At 37.2% G+C, this 12,784-nt stretch overlaps 2 protein-coding genes across 7 annotated transcripts; one reads left to right on the top strand and one right to left on the bottom strand.

Moving 5' to 3' along the window:
- Nucleotides 1-1,258: 1,258 nt before the first annotated feature.
- LOC122136250 (TOX high mobility group box family member 4-A-like) lies at nucleotides 1,259-6,360 on the top strand. Of its 6 annotated transcripts, none has more exons than XM_042718675.1 (10): nucleotides 1,259-1,560; nucleotides 1,816-1,958; nucleotides 2,098-2,181; nucleotides 2,373-2,678; nucleotides 2,793-3,047; nucleotides 3,132-3,482; nucleotides 3,977-4,057; nucleotides 4,139-4,849; nucleotides 5,418-5,563; nucleotides 5,671-6,360. In XM_042718675.1, the coding sequence occupies exons 2-10, from the start codon at nucleotides 1,854-1,856 to the stop codon at nucleotides 5,726-5,728; spliced, it is 2,097 nt and encodes a 698-aa protein (XP_042574609.1). In that variant the 5' UTR covers nucleotides 1,259-1,560; nucleotides 1,816-1,853; the 3' UTR covers nucleotides 5,729-6,360. The 6 variants fall into 6 exon arrangements, with proteins under 6 accessions (XP_042574609.1, XP_042574607.1, XP_042574612.1 ...); XM_042718673.1 differs by having other exon boundaries at nucleotides 1,261-1,560; nucleotides 1,834-1,958; nucleotides 5,412-5,563; XM_042718678.1 differs by having other exon boundaries at nucleotides 1,261-1,560; nucleotides 2,098-2,160; nucleotides 5,412-5,563.
- Nucleotides 6,361-7,278: 918 nt separating this feature from the next.
- LOC109103474 (zinc finger protein 502-like) lies at nucleotides 7,279-12,051 on the bottom strand. The gene is made up of 4 exons (XM_042718669.1): nucleotides 11,616-12,051; nucleotides 10,263-10,417; nucleotides 9,091-9,172; nucleotides 7,279-8,892 (listed from the first exon to the last, which is right to left on the bottom strand). The coding sequence occupies exons 1-4, from the start codon at nucleotides 11,887-11,889 to the stop codon at nucleotides 8,030-8,032; spliced, it is 1,374 nt and encodes a 457-aa protein (XP_042574603.1). The 5' UTR covers nucleotides 11,890-12,051; the 3' UTR covers nucleotides 7,279-8,029.
- Between the last annotated feature and the right edge of the window lie 733 nt (nucleotides 12,052-12,784).

Here is a 12,784-nt window from a genome sequence, read left to right as displayed (position 1 = left end):
AGAAGAGCAAGTTAATTTTTTTTCATATTTCATACTTGGATGAGGTATCATAAAATATTGTAGTCTTCAATGATTGTGTTTTGATGAATTTAGTTTACACATGCACAAGACATTAAATCACCAATTTAGAATAAGGTTGACTAAGGCATTGCAAGACCCTATAGAGAATAAAAAAATCTCAGACATTCAGTATGTGCAGCAGGATTAATACTTCTTGACCCTTACAGTGCTGGAGGTAATGGTTACCCGCCAGAGTTAACAATCAGTATTGAGTATGAGACATAGGTTGCTGCTGTGTCCCTTTTGAGCTCTGTATCGGGAAGTGAATGCTTGTTGCAGTTTTATAGTATTTCTATAAAAGATACAAACCACTGAGGGACTGGCTGACATAGTCATTTTAGACATTTTGCAAATTTCTCAAATAGTAATTTACAATTTTATCTATCAGGATGGCTTGTTTTAAAGGGACATGCTGAATATTATGCTGAATGAATGTCACTTCCAGACAGTGGGGTATTGCACATAAGACAGAATAACAAGTGAAAATTAGAACATAGAAGAGACTTGAAATTCATTAAAAATGTTATTAAACATTCACAAGAAAAATGCTGCTTTTAAAGCATTTCTTAGAGATGAATAATGTATAGCATCTGGTCATGGCAAAAACGGAAAGCTCAAAGGAGTATTAAAATCATATAGCCCTATATTCACTTCAAAAAGTAAAAGAAACTGTACTGATGTCAATATTTAAAAGTTTTGAGTGTAATTTTAACCAGTAGGAAGTATATGAAGGGTACAAAAAATGGATTGTAATGCACATTAGTAATAGGCCAAAAAAAAAAAAAAAAAAAAGATTTTCCTCTAGGGGCACATGGGGCCACAGATAACAGTAATCTTTTTAGAGATGCATTCAAATCACAGGAAAAAAATTACCTTATTGTAAACATTTGCGAGTATTGGCTCTTTTATGTAAAAATGGAACAACACTGCTTCAGTCTCTAGAAAATGATTAAATAAGATTCCTTCTCCAGTAATCAGAAACGAGCGTGATTGGTGCACCTTCACCACGGCTGATAAAAGTCACGGCTGCCATGTGACATTGTAACAGCAGCGTAGAAAATAATTTGTAATGGCTATATTATTGTAAATACATAATGAAGAAAAATAATACATTTATACGTTTGAGCTACATTAAATATTTTCAGCATTTGTTTCCCCTTCTTGGCCTGATCGGAGTTCGATTAATCGGACTTGTGAATGCAAACAGACAAACGTAGCAGAGTAGAGATCGAATCGGTCCATTTTTAGCACTTTCAGCAACTGTATGCTAGTGCAACTCTAAAGCAAACTTTGTTCATTAAATTTGAATATGTATTAATAATATACAGTTTCTAGTGCTATTCAATAAGACGCTGGGTATTACACATAGGAAATACCAGAAGTCTTTCTCCGCGAGGCCTGTGATATGAATGAAACCTCATGTTGGGTTTAACAGCAACACATCTGTGAACTAGCACCATTTAGCCAGTTAACGTTAGCTGCTGCAGGCTGGCTGAATTGGTAAGCCCTTATCTAACTCACCACTCTTAATTAACGTTTTTCTATATACCTATAAAAACAAATCTAGTTAAACTTGCGCTGCGTGTTGGATCGCCTGATTTGGTTTATTGGCTTTATTCATATTCTGGACAATACCGAGAACATGGTGCTACCTTTCTTGGTTCTTTTCTTTTGGTGAATAGCATTTTTTTTTCTTAGATGACTTGGCCTGTTGATTTTTTGTTATTTGTTGCTCTTGGGTTGTTACACGCTCAGCCGCTCCTCTGCTATCAGGAGATCTTCCCATTATCCTCATGGATTTGAATTTTTATTCGGATCTCTCTGACGGGACTGGTCAACATGTTGATTCCGAGTTCATGGAAAACTCGTCTTACAATGGATATGATCCAGTGAACAAGGTAAATCTGGCACCTTTGTGTAGTAAAATATCTTCAGTTTTAATGAACTAAACATTGTTTATTATTGCAGTCATTTAGTGTGTCTTTGATCTATCCGTGTGCACGCAGTTAATACACATTTTAACCCATGCTTTTTTAGTTCGCAGGTGGCAATGATTCATACCTGACCATCAGTGGACCTGGTCATCATTGGTCATCTGAGGTAGTGCTACACAAACCTCAAGTAACTGTTCTATATTCTAAATTCTAGAATTCGGAGTTCTATTTTCTGAACTCCCTCTCTCTCTCTATAAATCTGCATATGTAATTTTTAAAAAAGAATATTGATGTAGTAAATTTTTATATTTTTCTATGTATTGTTTTGTAATTATACACCATTTTATATATATTTTATTATTATTATTATTATTGTAGAAAACATTCCATACACCCTGTTTGGGTGATGAAGAGTTTGAAATCCCACCGATCTCCTTGGATCCAGATTCTGCGCTCACCATTGAGGATGTGGAAGCCCATTTCGGAGAGCTGGCTGAACAGGCTGAGACCTCAGGTGCTTCTGGAGTTGGAAATAGTCTTGCCAGGAATCCTGTGGTAGGGGGGAATGATCCCTCTTTTGCTTCTGCGTTCATGAATCCATCATCTCAGGGCATAGAGCACCTGAGTATGGGTGTGATTAACCAGTCGGGGGGGAGTGCACTACTGAGCTCAACTCTGGGTGTGGTAAGCTTTTCTTTTTCTGTCAGTGATAATTTATGCTGAAGCTTTTGGGGTGTAAGTATGGGCATTTGAATTGCTGCCGATCTGGAGTAAAGTGTAGACTTTACCTTCTTTTAAGATCTTGGACATTCAGTTGGCTCCCATTTCACCAATTCCTCTTCCATGACTATTGACGTTCCAATAAACGACATGAACCACAGTCTCTTAGGACACAGCCAGCTCACCACCATAGACCATTCAGATCTAAGTGCTCAGTTAGGGCTCAGCCTTGGTGGTGGAGCCAGTGTGTCAAAGTCTCCTGACCAACCGCTGTCAACCACACCATCCCCTGCTGGCTCGTTGCAGGATGAAGACATGGAGGATTTCAGACAAGTGAGTCTTTCAGTTATGGGCTTGATTGGTGGCACATTTTCTTTCTTTGTTCCATCTTGTAACCTCTCCTTATTTGTGTTTTAGAAAACTATGCTGGTGGACCCATCCTCAGCCTCTCCGGCGATCGTTTCGCACATCCCCAACTTGACTGGTTCCGCCCAGCTCTCCTCTGCTCCTCTAGCTGTGGTGAGGAGGGTGGGTGGTAAGCCGGCCATGGTGCCTCTGACCGCAGCGGACACAGGAGCAACACTCGGAGGCAAAAAAGGAAAAAAGAAGAAAGATCCTAATGAACCACAGAAGCCAGTGTCAGCCTATGCTCTGTTCTTCAGAGACACCCAGGCAGCCATTAAAGGCCAGAACCCCAATGCCACATTCGGTGAGGTGTCAAAGATAGTGGCGTCCATGTGGGACAGCCTTGGAGAGGAGCAAAAACAGGTGGAGTATAGTTTTTCAATGGCAAAAAATGTCTACACTACCACTCAAGTGGGGCCAGTATGTTTTTGTGTGTCTGTGTAAGAAATTGTTTTTGTCAAGGATTTTTTTTATTTATTTTTATTTTTATTATTATCAAGGATGAATTATATTAATTAAGTGGCATTAACTACATTTATAATGTTACAAAAGTTGTCTATTTCAAATAAATCTTACACTGTCATCCATTGGTCAGACAAACTGATTCTCCTGCCCCGAACTGACACCATCAGCTAATTTATACTTCAGGCCAATTTTTGAAATGTAGTTAAGTCTAATAAGACTGCAAAGTCATTAAAAATTCTGTGTAAATACACCATGTGCAAGAAAAAAACAATGGAATTGCATCGTCTTTTTCCAAATATTTGTTATTTAGAAGTTTTAAAAGAGGGAATTGTATTTGGATTCCCTTTTTTTTTTTTTTTTGAGTAATTTTGAGTTTTTCATGAATATTTCAGGTTTACAAAAGGAAAACGGAGGCAGCCAAAAAAGAGTATCTGAAAGCGTTAGCAACCTACAGAGCAAATCAACTGTCAAAAGTGAGTGAATTGTTTCTTGTTCGTCCTCTGTGGGTTTTTGATTTCCAGTCTTATGTCTTGCATTTCTTTGTTTCTCAACAGTCATCTACTGAGGTGGAGGATAGCGCTCCTTCTACTCCTCCCTCTGTCCCCTGTCCCACACCCGTCACTCCTGCTGCCCCTGCCCGTCCACGGCTGACGCCCATCCCTGAGCAGAACACCATCACCAACATCTGCGCCTCCAATATCATCCTCGACGGGCCTCAAGTCACTACCCGTTCCCGCACGGGCTCTCTACCCCTAGCCATCAGCCAGCCCCCGACGCCCACTGTCACAAAAATCATCATCTCCAAACAGATGTTGCAGGGAGGTTCTCAGATCCACCAGATCCCCACGTCCATGGTGACGGTGATTCCGGCTGGATTGCGAGCTGTTCAGCCAGCTGCTGCCGGACGACAGCCTCCACCACTGCAGCAGATGCAGGGCACCCCACCTCCTCCACGTCTGCAGCAGATGGTACAAACACAAGCCCCGCCTCCGCTTCAGGCCAAGCCCCGTGGAGGGGCAGGAGGTTCCGTGGCTGTCACGGCTACACCACCTCCACCTCTTCAGATTAAGATTGTGCCAGCTTCTTTACACTCTGACCTCTGCACACCGATTATTGTTACTACAGCTACAAGTGCTAATCCTGTTATTGCCTCAAGCACCATCTCAGCCTCAGCACATCCCGCCCCTGTTGAGGTGCAAGTTGAAGAGCCCAGAGAGGAGTTGGTCACTGGGACAGATGAGGCTGTGACAGAGGAACCTGAAGAGGTTCGTTTTACTCTTAATGAAAGGGATAGTCCACCTAAAAATTAAAACTGTCATGCGTTGTTTCAAAGCTTTTTCCAAAAGTGTCGTTAAGCAACTATGGTTTCTGTTTTTCCTGAAACCATAGTTCAGTTGAACATTTGCATATAGCGTCGCAAACTTATGTGGTTCCACCACCTGTGCATGATGTTGTTAATGACAGTCCTATATTGATTAAGCAACATGGTTTAAACAACCATTTTAGAACAGTTTCAGGAAGCAGACGCGAGTAGTTGGTTAGTTTCTTCAACGATGCTTCACACTATGGTACAAGTTACTCCTGTATGACCCCTGTACCACACCACTCTATGACTTTGTTCTTTAAAATATCTTCTATTATGTTCTAAGGAAGAGAAGTGGTCACCAAAGAGTTTCAGTTCCCACGTCATACAAACTTTTATTGTATGAACCAAAAATACAATGGAAGTCAAAGGCAACTGAGTTTTTATTTTTGGGTGACACAACTTTAGTAACAGCCATAAAGGAAAAGTTTAAAAGATCAAACACAAGTTATGTTCTTTTTCAGATGGAGATGGAGGTAAGTGTTGCTCCTGAGACCTCCTCTTCAGCTCCTCCTACAAATCTCTGTGTCCGTGCTGGATGTACAAACCCTGCCGTGGAGAGTCGAGACTGGGATAAAGAGTATTGCAGCAATGAATGTGTGGCAACCCACTGCAGGTTTGTTTTTTGTGTGCACGTGCTTGTTTAAGGTTTTGTGTTTTTTCTTCTTTTTTTGGATGACCAGATTACCATGCTAATTTCACTATTTACTCTCTTAACAACAGGGATATTTTTATGGCCTGGTGTTCAATCAAGAGCCAGAACTCAGCCACCGTCAAATAAATGAAAATCCTCCTGTTTCTGGGCCTTAATATGCCTGGATGTGTCTTTTTTTTTTATGCGAACACAACAGAATTTTACTGGATTTCTGAGTGAAGGTGTAGTGTTTTGTTGTAAATAGCTTATGCATGAAAAAAAAGCAGTGGGAAAAATCACTCTGTTGAAAATGTCTTTGTTACAACTGTTGGAAGTAGTAGTGAACATACTGTAAACCCCAACTTGTTTGTTTTCCCACATTGAAATTGTCAGAAAAGGACCTATGTGATTGTAGTACTTTGTTTGGGCCACATTTTTTTCATTCTGTTTTGGTCGTGATTTATTTTTTTATGTGTGATTTCTAGTGATTTGTGTGAAAGTGGGACAAAATCCAAACCTTTGTATTATTTTCAAATATAGTAGTTTTGATTATGATGAAAAAATTGAGTGTTAGTGAATCTCAAGTCATACAATCATTCTGAAATGCTATTATTTTTTGTTTAATGCAATTTCCTCTTGTACAGACAGTATCTTAGATCAGTGTTCAGAAGTGCTCTCATGTCAAATCTTTTTGCCTTAGTTATGGGGTTTTGCTGACTTTTTTTTTTAGATTGTGTTACAGAAATTATTCAAGTATTAATAAAAGGCAGCCAAAATGGTTGAAGTTTCTGAAGTCATTACTAACCGACACATTTGAAATGAAGTGTTTTTTAGTTTGTCTACTGATGACTGTTCAAAACATATATTCTAATAAAATATAGTATAGAAGTCAATATAGTAGAATTAAGTTTTTTTTTGAATCTGACAAAAAAAGAAAGTGGTTTTTTGTGTTCACAAAACATTTCTTGTGTTAAATATGATTCACAAATTTTTTTCTTCCCTTTGAACTAACAAGTTTATAACATTCACATAGGCATAGCCATCGTTCTATCATGTCAGTTAATGGTTACATGACCATTAAACAAAATATTTTCTTTGTGTGTTTTATTTTGGTTATTTTAAATCAATTTTATGATTTAATTATTAGCATTTCATCATTATTCTTCACGAACCCCAGTTTAGGAGCCCTCATCTAGATGATCAGTTCAAGTGCAAGGTTACTTTGAATGATGGATGAAAAAGTATTTGTATTTGAGTGTCTGATCACTTCTGGAACAATTTTTCTTCAGTAAAATTTCTCAATTGAGATCACTGTCCATACTGGTCTCGTTACTGAGTGAAGTTGCATTACTCAATAGCAAGAAATTATATATGATTGCTCCTTTCAAACATAAAAATAATAAGCTCAGTAAACAAAGACAAGGATATTGTTTATTCAAAATGAAACTATATATGTTTGTCAATGGCTATGAGGAATAGAAAAACAAAGTATAGTGAAACCATTTCTTTTGTTTGCTACAAACTCACAAATCTAAGTTACTACATGTTTGTTTGTTTTATATCAAATTGACAAAGCATAGCTGGTTATAAAAAAAAAAAAAAAAAACAAAGAATAAAAAAAATTCAAGTTTATATATATATATATATATATATATATATATATATATATATATATATATATATATATATATCTCCGGCAATTGAAGATTTAAAGAAAAATGTTTGCTTGGTCTAAACAAAGATATCACATTAAATGTAAAAAAAAATAAAATAAAAAAAAAAGTACATTTAAAAGACAAAAAAAATAGAAAAAATGCAAGCAGTAGTGTTACAGCATTTTTTTTTTTTTTTTTTTAGCTTTTTTAAAAATCAGATTAAAGTGAACAAAGCGTGTTAAGAAAGTGAAGTTTTTAAAATATCCGTAAAGTACAAATCTCTTCAAAAATGATTACAAGGACATAAAATCCTGTGAATCCTGCAGCATCCAATCATCTCCAGTGTTCAACCACACATTAACCCACTCGAATGGGTCCAGACAAGCAAGTTAAAAGGTTTAGATTGTTTAAAAGAGTTATGACAGAAGAAAAAGTCATTCTTTGAAAAATAAAGAGTTTAAAACCATCCTAGAACTATGATTTTAGTATTTACATCAAGCAAGAATCAGTCATACTTGCATTGGACTGCATGACTGCGCCCTCTAATGCCCTGTATGTGAAAAAATTCACACTTAGGGCCAAGATCCTAATGAAGAATAAAAAGTGGTATAGGATTACTACAGATGCAGTCGGGGGCAAAGATTACAATAGAGGAAAACTGTCCAGAAACATTTGCAACATGACATAACGGAGAAAAAGTGAAGACAAAATGAGTTGCCCTGTTGTTATACAGTGGTTCGGATGTGAGGTAGAAATATGGCCTTTGGTTCAGGTCACACACAACGTTTGTCAGTTATTGAAGAGTTCGAAAGCTGACTGGCGCCGCGTGAGTGAGCCTGTGTTTCTCAAGGTTCTTGTGGATCCTAAAACCCTTTGAGCACAGATTGCAAATGTAGGGCTTTTCACCTGTGTGAAAGCGCAGATGAGCCTTCAAATTGTTTTTGAGACGGAAGCCTTTCCTGCAGTGCGGGCAGACGTGAGGTCTCTCTCCAGTGTGGAAGCGCTCGTGTCTTCGCAAGCTTTTCCTCAGGGCAAATGTCTTTTTACACCTCCTGCACGAATACGGCTTTTCGCCTGTATGAAATCGCTCGTGCCTCTTCAGGATCTTCTTGCGTTTGAACTTCTTGCCGCAGATCTTGCAGGCATAAGCATGTCCGTGTGTGAGAACACCCTGCAGGCGCCAAATGCCATTCCCGCACTCTTTAAAGCAGCACAGCCGACGTCCCGTATGGACGCGCTGATGGGTTCGCAGGTCTTTTGGTGTAGAGAAGCATTTTCTGTTGGAACCGTTTGGCCTCTGCGCACTTGACAGCATCAGGAGATTCACAAGCTGCACAGAGCAAGGCCGTAACAGTTTGCAATCGAACGGCGTTTGGCTTAGCTGGAAACGCACCTTCCTGGCATTCGCAGCACTGCTACCTGATGCCTGGCTGAGTTCAGTGGCCTCCGCTGAGGTTTTGCTGGACTGCGGAGGTTCTGTGAGAGGTGACTTTTCAACAGATGGCAAAGAACTGACTTCCATAAGGCCAAGGTCCCACTGGCTCATAGTGTCAGTGGAAAAGTCTGCACTGGGAATGCTACCGAAAACGGAGCTGAACGGATGAGACTCTGGATCGACTACAGAGTGTGAAGAGGATTCCTCAAGTCCCTGAAGACCTAAAAAGAAAAAAAGGGGGGTCTCACAAAAATGTATTCATTCTTTACTATTTTTTACAGGAGCATCAAAGGGTTTATTTCCAGATATATTAGAAAGAAAAACTACAATTTATGCATTTAACTCATATATTTCAGTATAGTTGGTTAGCTTTGGACAGTAAAACACTTATGAATCAAGCATGTCTGGTTTCCTCATACCATTTTCCTGAATTATCTCTGGTGTCTTTAAGTCATCTGTCCATGGGACTTCATGAATTAAGCCGTCTCCTCTACCAATCCCCTAAAACAGTATACAACACATGTGACTTGGCCAGTAAGGCAAAAGAAACAGAAATTACAAAGTTAACATACTAAAACAAATTGCAATATTTTTCTTTTGCATTTACATTATATTAATCAGTTTTTACTGAATGTCATGGCTCCCAAATGGGGTTTCGTGAGGGAACTGCAGGAGGTCCATGAGGTTATGAAAAGCTTTTAATAAATTATATTCAGTATAAAAAAAAAAAAAAAAAATGGGATTGCACAATAATCACAATACAGCTTTAACATTACTTAAAGTCTTTGACTTAATTATAACTGTATGTTCTTCCATACTGCTTGTTTCAGAGTAAAGCGCAGGCAAACCTTAATCAAGTGTTTTCAGAGTCTTGGTTCAAATTAAATCCAGTGAACTTAATCTCTGCATGTTCTGTAAGTTTAATGTACATTCAGAAATGCAACATGTGCTAGTTTTACTTTATTTACACACTCACAACCTAATTTCTGACATTTTTATGGAGAGAAGTTTAAAGCATTTCACCAGCATTTTGGCAAAAAAAAAGCATGAGAATTTAACATGTTAAATAACCTCATGGTTTGAATGTTTTAAATTGAAGAATTTAAGACAAATATTAGTCCTGAAAATTGAAATTATTTTAATTATGATAAAATAAAAATTTATTTTACAGCACCCTTGTCATTTATAAAAGTAATGTTTCTGTCTTCATTTTTAGAATTAGCTACAATAATAATAATAACAATTAGTAAAAATAATAATATTAGCAATAATAATTACATGTGTGAATGTTTGGACTGAGACTCGTCTCACACCTAAAAAGAGCTTTGAGTCAACTCTAAAGTCCATTCCAAAAAAGATCAAATATTTTATCCATTTACTTGCATAAATAAATAAATAAATAAATAAATAAATAAACAAATAATCCAACCAATAAATGATACCAGAAAACTGTGAACATGCAAATGTTTTGTAATTTTTTTTTTTTATAAATTACATTTTGAAATCTAAAATGTGTAATGAAAATTATTCATCAAAGTTGAACATTTTATTTAAACCTGATAAGATAAAGTAAAAAATCAGCACCACCTACAGTTTCTTTGAAGATAGTGCATGGAAGGTCAACCATGCATTGCAAATCCACAGCTTCTGGAGACTCCTTGCAGAGAGCTTCAGAGGGAGAAAGCCCCTCCTCTCCTCTGGATTCCTGCGGACAAATCTTGTCTCTCTCAGTGGGTGTGCACTGATCTGAATGGGGTTTGGGGGTGGGAAAGAATACAATGTTACAATTCAGAAACATGAGAAACCTGGTCTGTGTCAATTACAGTGCTGATGGCTTTCTTAAAAGCACATTATTTGGGTTTAAAGAGCACATTGGCCTTTCAAAACTCATTTGAACTTTTGAATTTGAAAGGTGCCTGAGTCTGAGAATCAGCTCAGCTTTACATGGACAAGTGACTAAAAACAAAAACAGGTTTATAAACTTTGTTTTGCCAAAACATGTTGTTTATAAAAAACGTCATATCATGATGATTAGCTATTACTTGTTTTAAGAAAGGTCACATGCACAATTTTATTTTTGCATGAAAACTAAGCAATGGTCAGCACAACATAAACTGCTGAAAATATGGACTTTAATCTTGAAATATCAGTCAACAGACTGTTGCAACCACTATTAAAAAATATGGCAAACCATTTGAACCTTAAAATGAACCAGTACTTATTTTATGTTACTTGTTATTTTCAAGCAATCCAATAATTAATATTGCATTACCAGTTTCAATAAGTTACTATTTGACAGTAGTACTTATTCCAACAGTGACTTTTATCTATTAATTTAGTTTCATTGATTTACTCATGTCATTCAGTTTAGAGTATAACATGAATCAGCAAATCACATGTAGTCCTAATATAGATAGATGTTACTCATTAAAGAGATACAGATAGAAAAACTGCAGGAGATATGTTTGGCTTGAATGAACACACTATAACAAATCAATACGCATTTACTCTCTTCATTGCAGGGCTGCACTAACATTTAGCATACCACTATGCAGAAATGTTACTTAAAATATCAGTTCATTAGGTCTAATATTTGGTCTAAAGAATATGAAGTTATGAAGTGTTAGGTATTAGGTTTTCTAGCCAGATAAATTGTAACTAAATATCACTGGAATAGGGACTAATAGCAAAGAAGATTAAAGTTCTATCTAATAAACAGTTACTAGGAAAATTAAACTATACCAGCCACTATAATAATAATAATACTAAATAAATAAATACCAGTGACATAAAATAGACACTAGTTCATTTTAAGGAAAACGGCTTGCCACATACGATAGACCTTACTTCCGGTCCACTCCTGTTGAATTCAACAAATGTGCAAGTAAAACCAAGCTACATGCACAGCTAGAGAAGTGGCTGTTGTTTACGTCGAGAAACATACCCTGATTGTGGGACAGCAGTGTCTCTCCTACTTGCACACCGACGCTACAAACCATCTTGTCAGAGAGATTAGTCAATGCACTTTCCATATGAGCCCTGATGTCAGGGACACACACTAGATTTTCCTTGATCTGAGCTTCTCTATCGACCGTGCAGCCATGGCAATCCAATGCGCGTCCTTCGAAAACTTTCGTTATCTCCACGACGGCCACCTTCAGTAACACCTCCATAACGGCCGCCACCTCGGCTTGAAACCTGGACACGGACTCGGACATTTTGCTCGCGGTTTGAACATGCACAATATTAGTTACAATGCATAAACAAACGGATCGGTTGTGCAGTCGTTTGTGGTCATAGCCACATGGCTAAAATGGAAGTAATGGGCGTGTCTGATGGCTTTCCACAATGACGTATGCACGTACACAGTGGTGGCGCCAAATCCAGACGTCGGTTCTGGAATGTTGAAATTATGTCATGTAATGATGTCGGTCATTTGGTAATTTATTCTAGAATATCCATTGTTTAAAGCTTGTAGCTTTACAGAAATGTAGTCCAAACCGTCGTCTTGTTTGTACTGCATTCGTGCTGACATAGTTTACTTAGTTATAAAACTATACAATTATCTTTTTTTCTATTTTTACATTGATGTTTGTAAAAAAAAAAAAAAATTCAGGGATTTAAAGTCATGGTAAAGCTTTTCGTATATTTCCTTCCATATTGTGACAGCCTACAATCAAATCATAAAATAAATAAATATTAAATTCATCGGTTGTTAATGGGATTTTTAGATGTGGGCGTTGCAAAAATGGAGGCAGATTAAAGCAAGGCGGAGTTTAAACGGACTACATGATTGGAGTAGTCCAAGAAGATCCAGTTATAACATTTTGATTGAACATCACAATATAAAAAACTAAAAATAAATAAAAGTCTATAAAATCTATAACATGATCATTTAGAAAATAGGGTGTTTTCATTTCATGCCAACTTTTTGTGCAGTAAAATCTGCAACCCCATAGAAAATGAATACAAAATAATACAGCTAATATAAAGATTTGTTTGACCTCCTAAAGTGGACATGCTTTGCTGACCATTTGTTGAAAAAGTAATGAATGAATGAATAAATATCAATAAATAATTTGTTGTACCCTATTTGTGGAAAGTGCCACATTT

Source organism: Cyprinus carpio, chromosome B2 (genome assembly GCF_018340385.1).
Source record: "Cyprinus carpio isolate SPL01 chromosome B2, ASM1834038v1, whole genome shotgun sequence".
Lineage (NCBI taxonomy): Eukaryota > Metazoa > Chordata > Actinopteri > Cypriniformes > Cyprinidae > Cyprinus > Cyprinus carpio.
The sequence above is the reverse complement of the archived record's forward strand: the minus strand, read 5'-3'. Positions and strand labels throughout refer to the sequence as shown.

Excerpts from the sequence above, each read along its gene's own strand:
- LOC109103474 (XM_042718669.1), bottom strand. The coding sequence starts at position 11,889 with ATGTCCGAGTCCGTGTCCAGGTTTCAAGCCGAGGTGGCGGCCGTTATG. Across the intron at positions 9,173-10,262 it reads GCACTATCTTCAAAGAAACT|GGGATTGGTAGAGGAGACGG; the intron begins GTAGGTGGTGCT and ends ATACTGTTTTAG. Across the intron at positions 8,893-9,090 it reads AGAGATAATTCAGGAAAATG|GTCTTCAGGGACTTGAGGAA; the intron begins GTATGAGGAAAC and ends TTTTCTTTTTAG.
- LOC122136250 (XM_042718673.1), top strand. The coding sequence starts at position 1,854 with ATGGATTTGAATTTTTATTCGGATCTCTCTGACGGGACTGGTCAACAT. Across the intron at positions 4,058-4,138 it reads GAGCAAATCAACTGTCAAAA|TCATCTACTGAGGTGGAGGA; the intron begins GTGAGTGAATTG and ends GTTTCTCAACAG. Across the intron at positions 5,564-5,670 it reads TGTGTGGCAACCCACTGCAG|GGATATTTTTATGGCCTGGT; the intron begins GTTTGTTTTTTG and ends TCTTAACAACAG.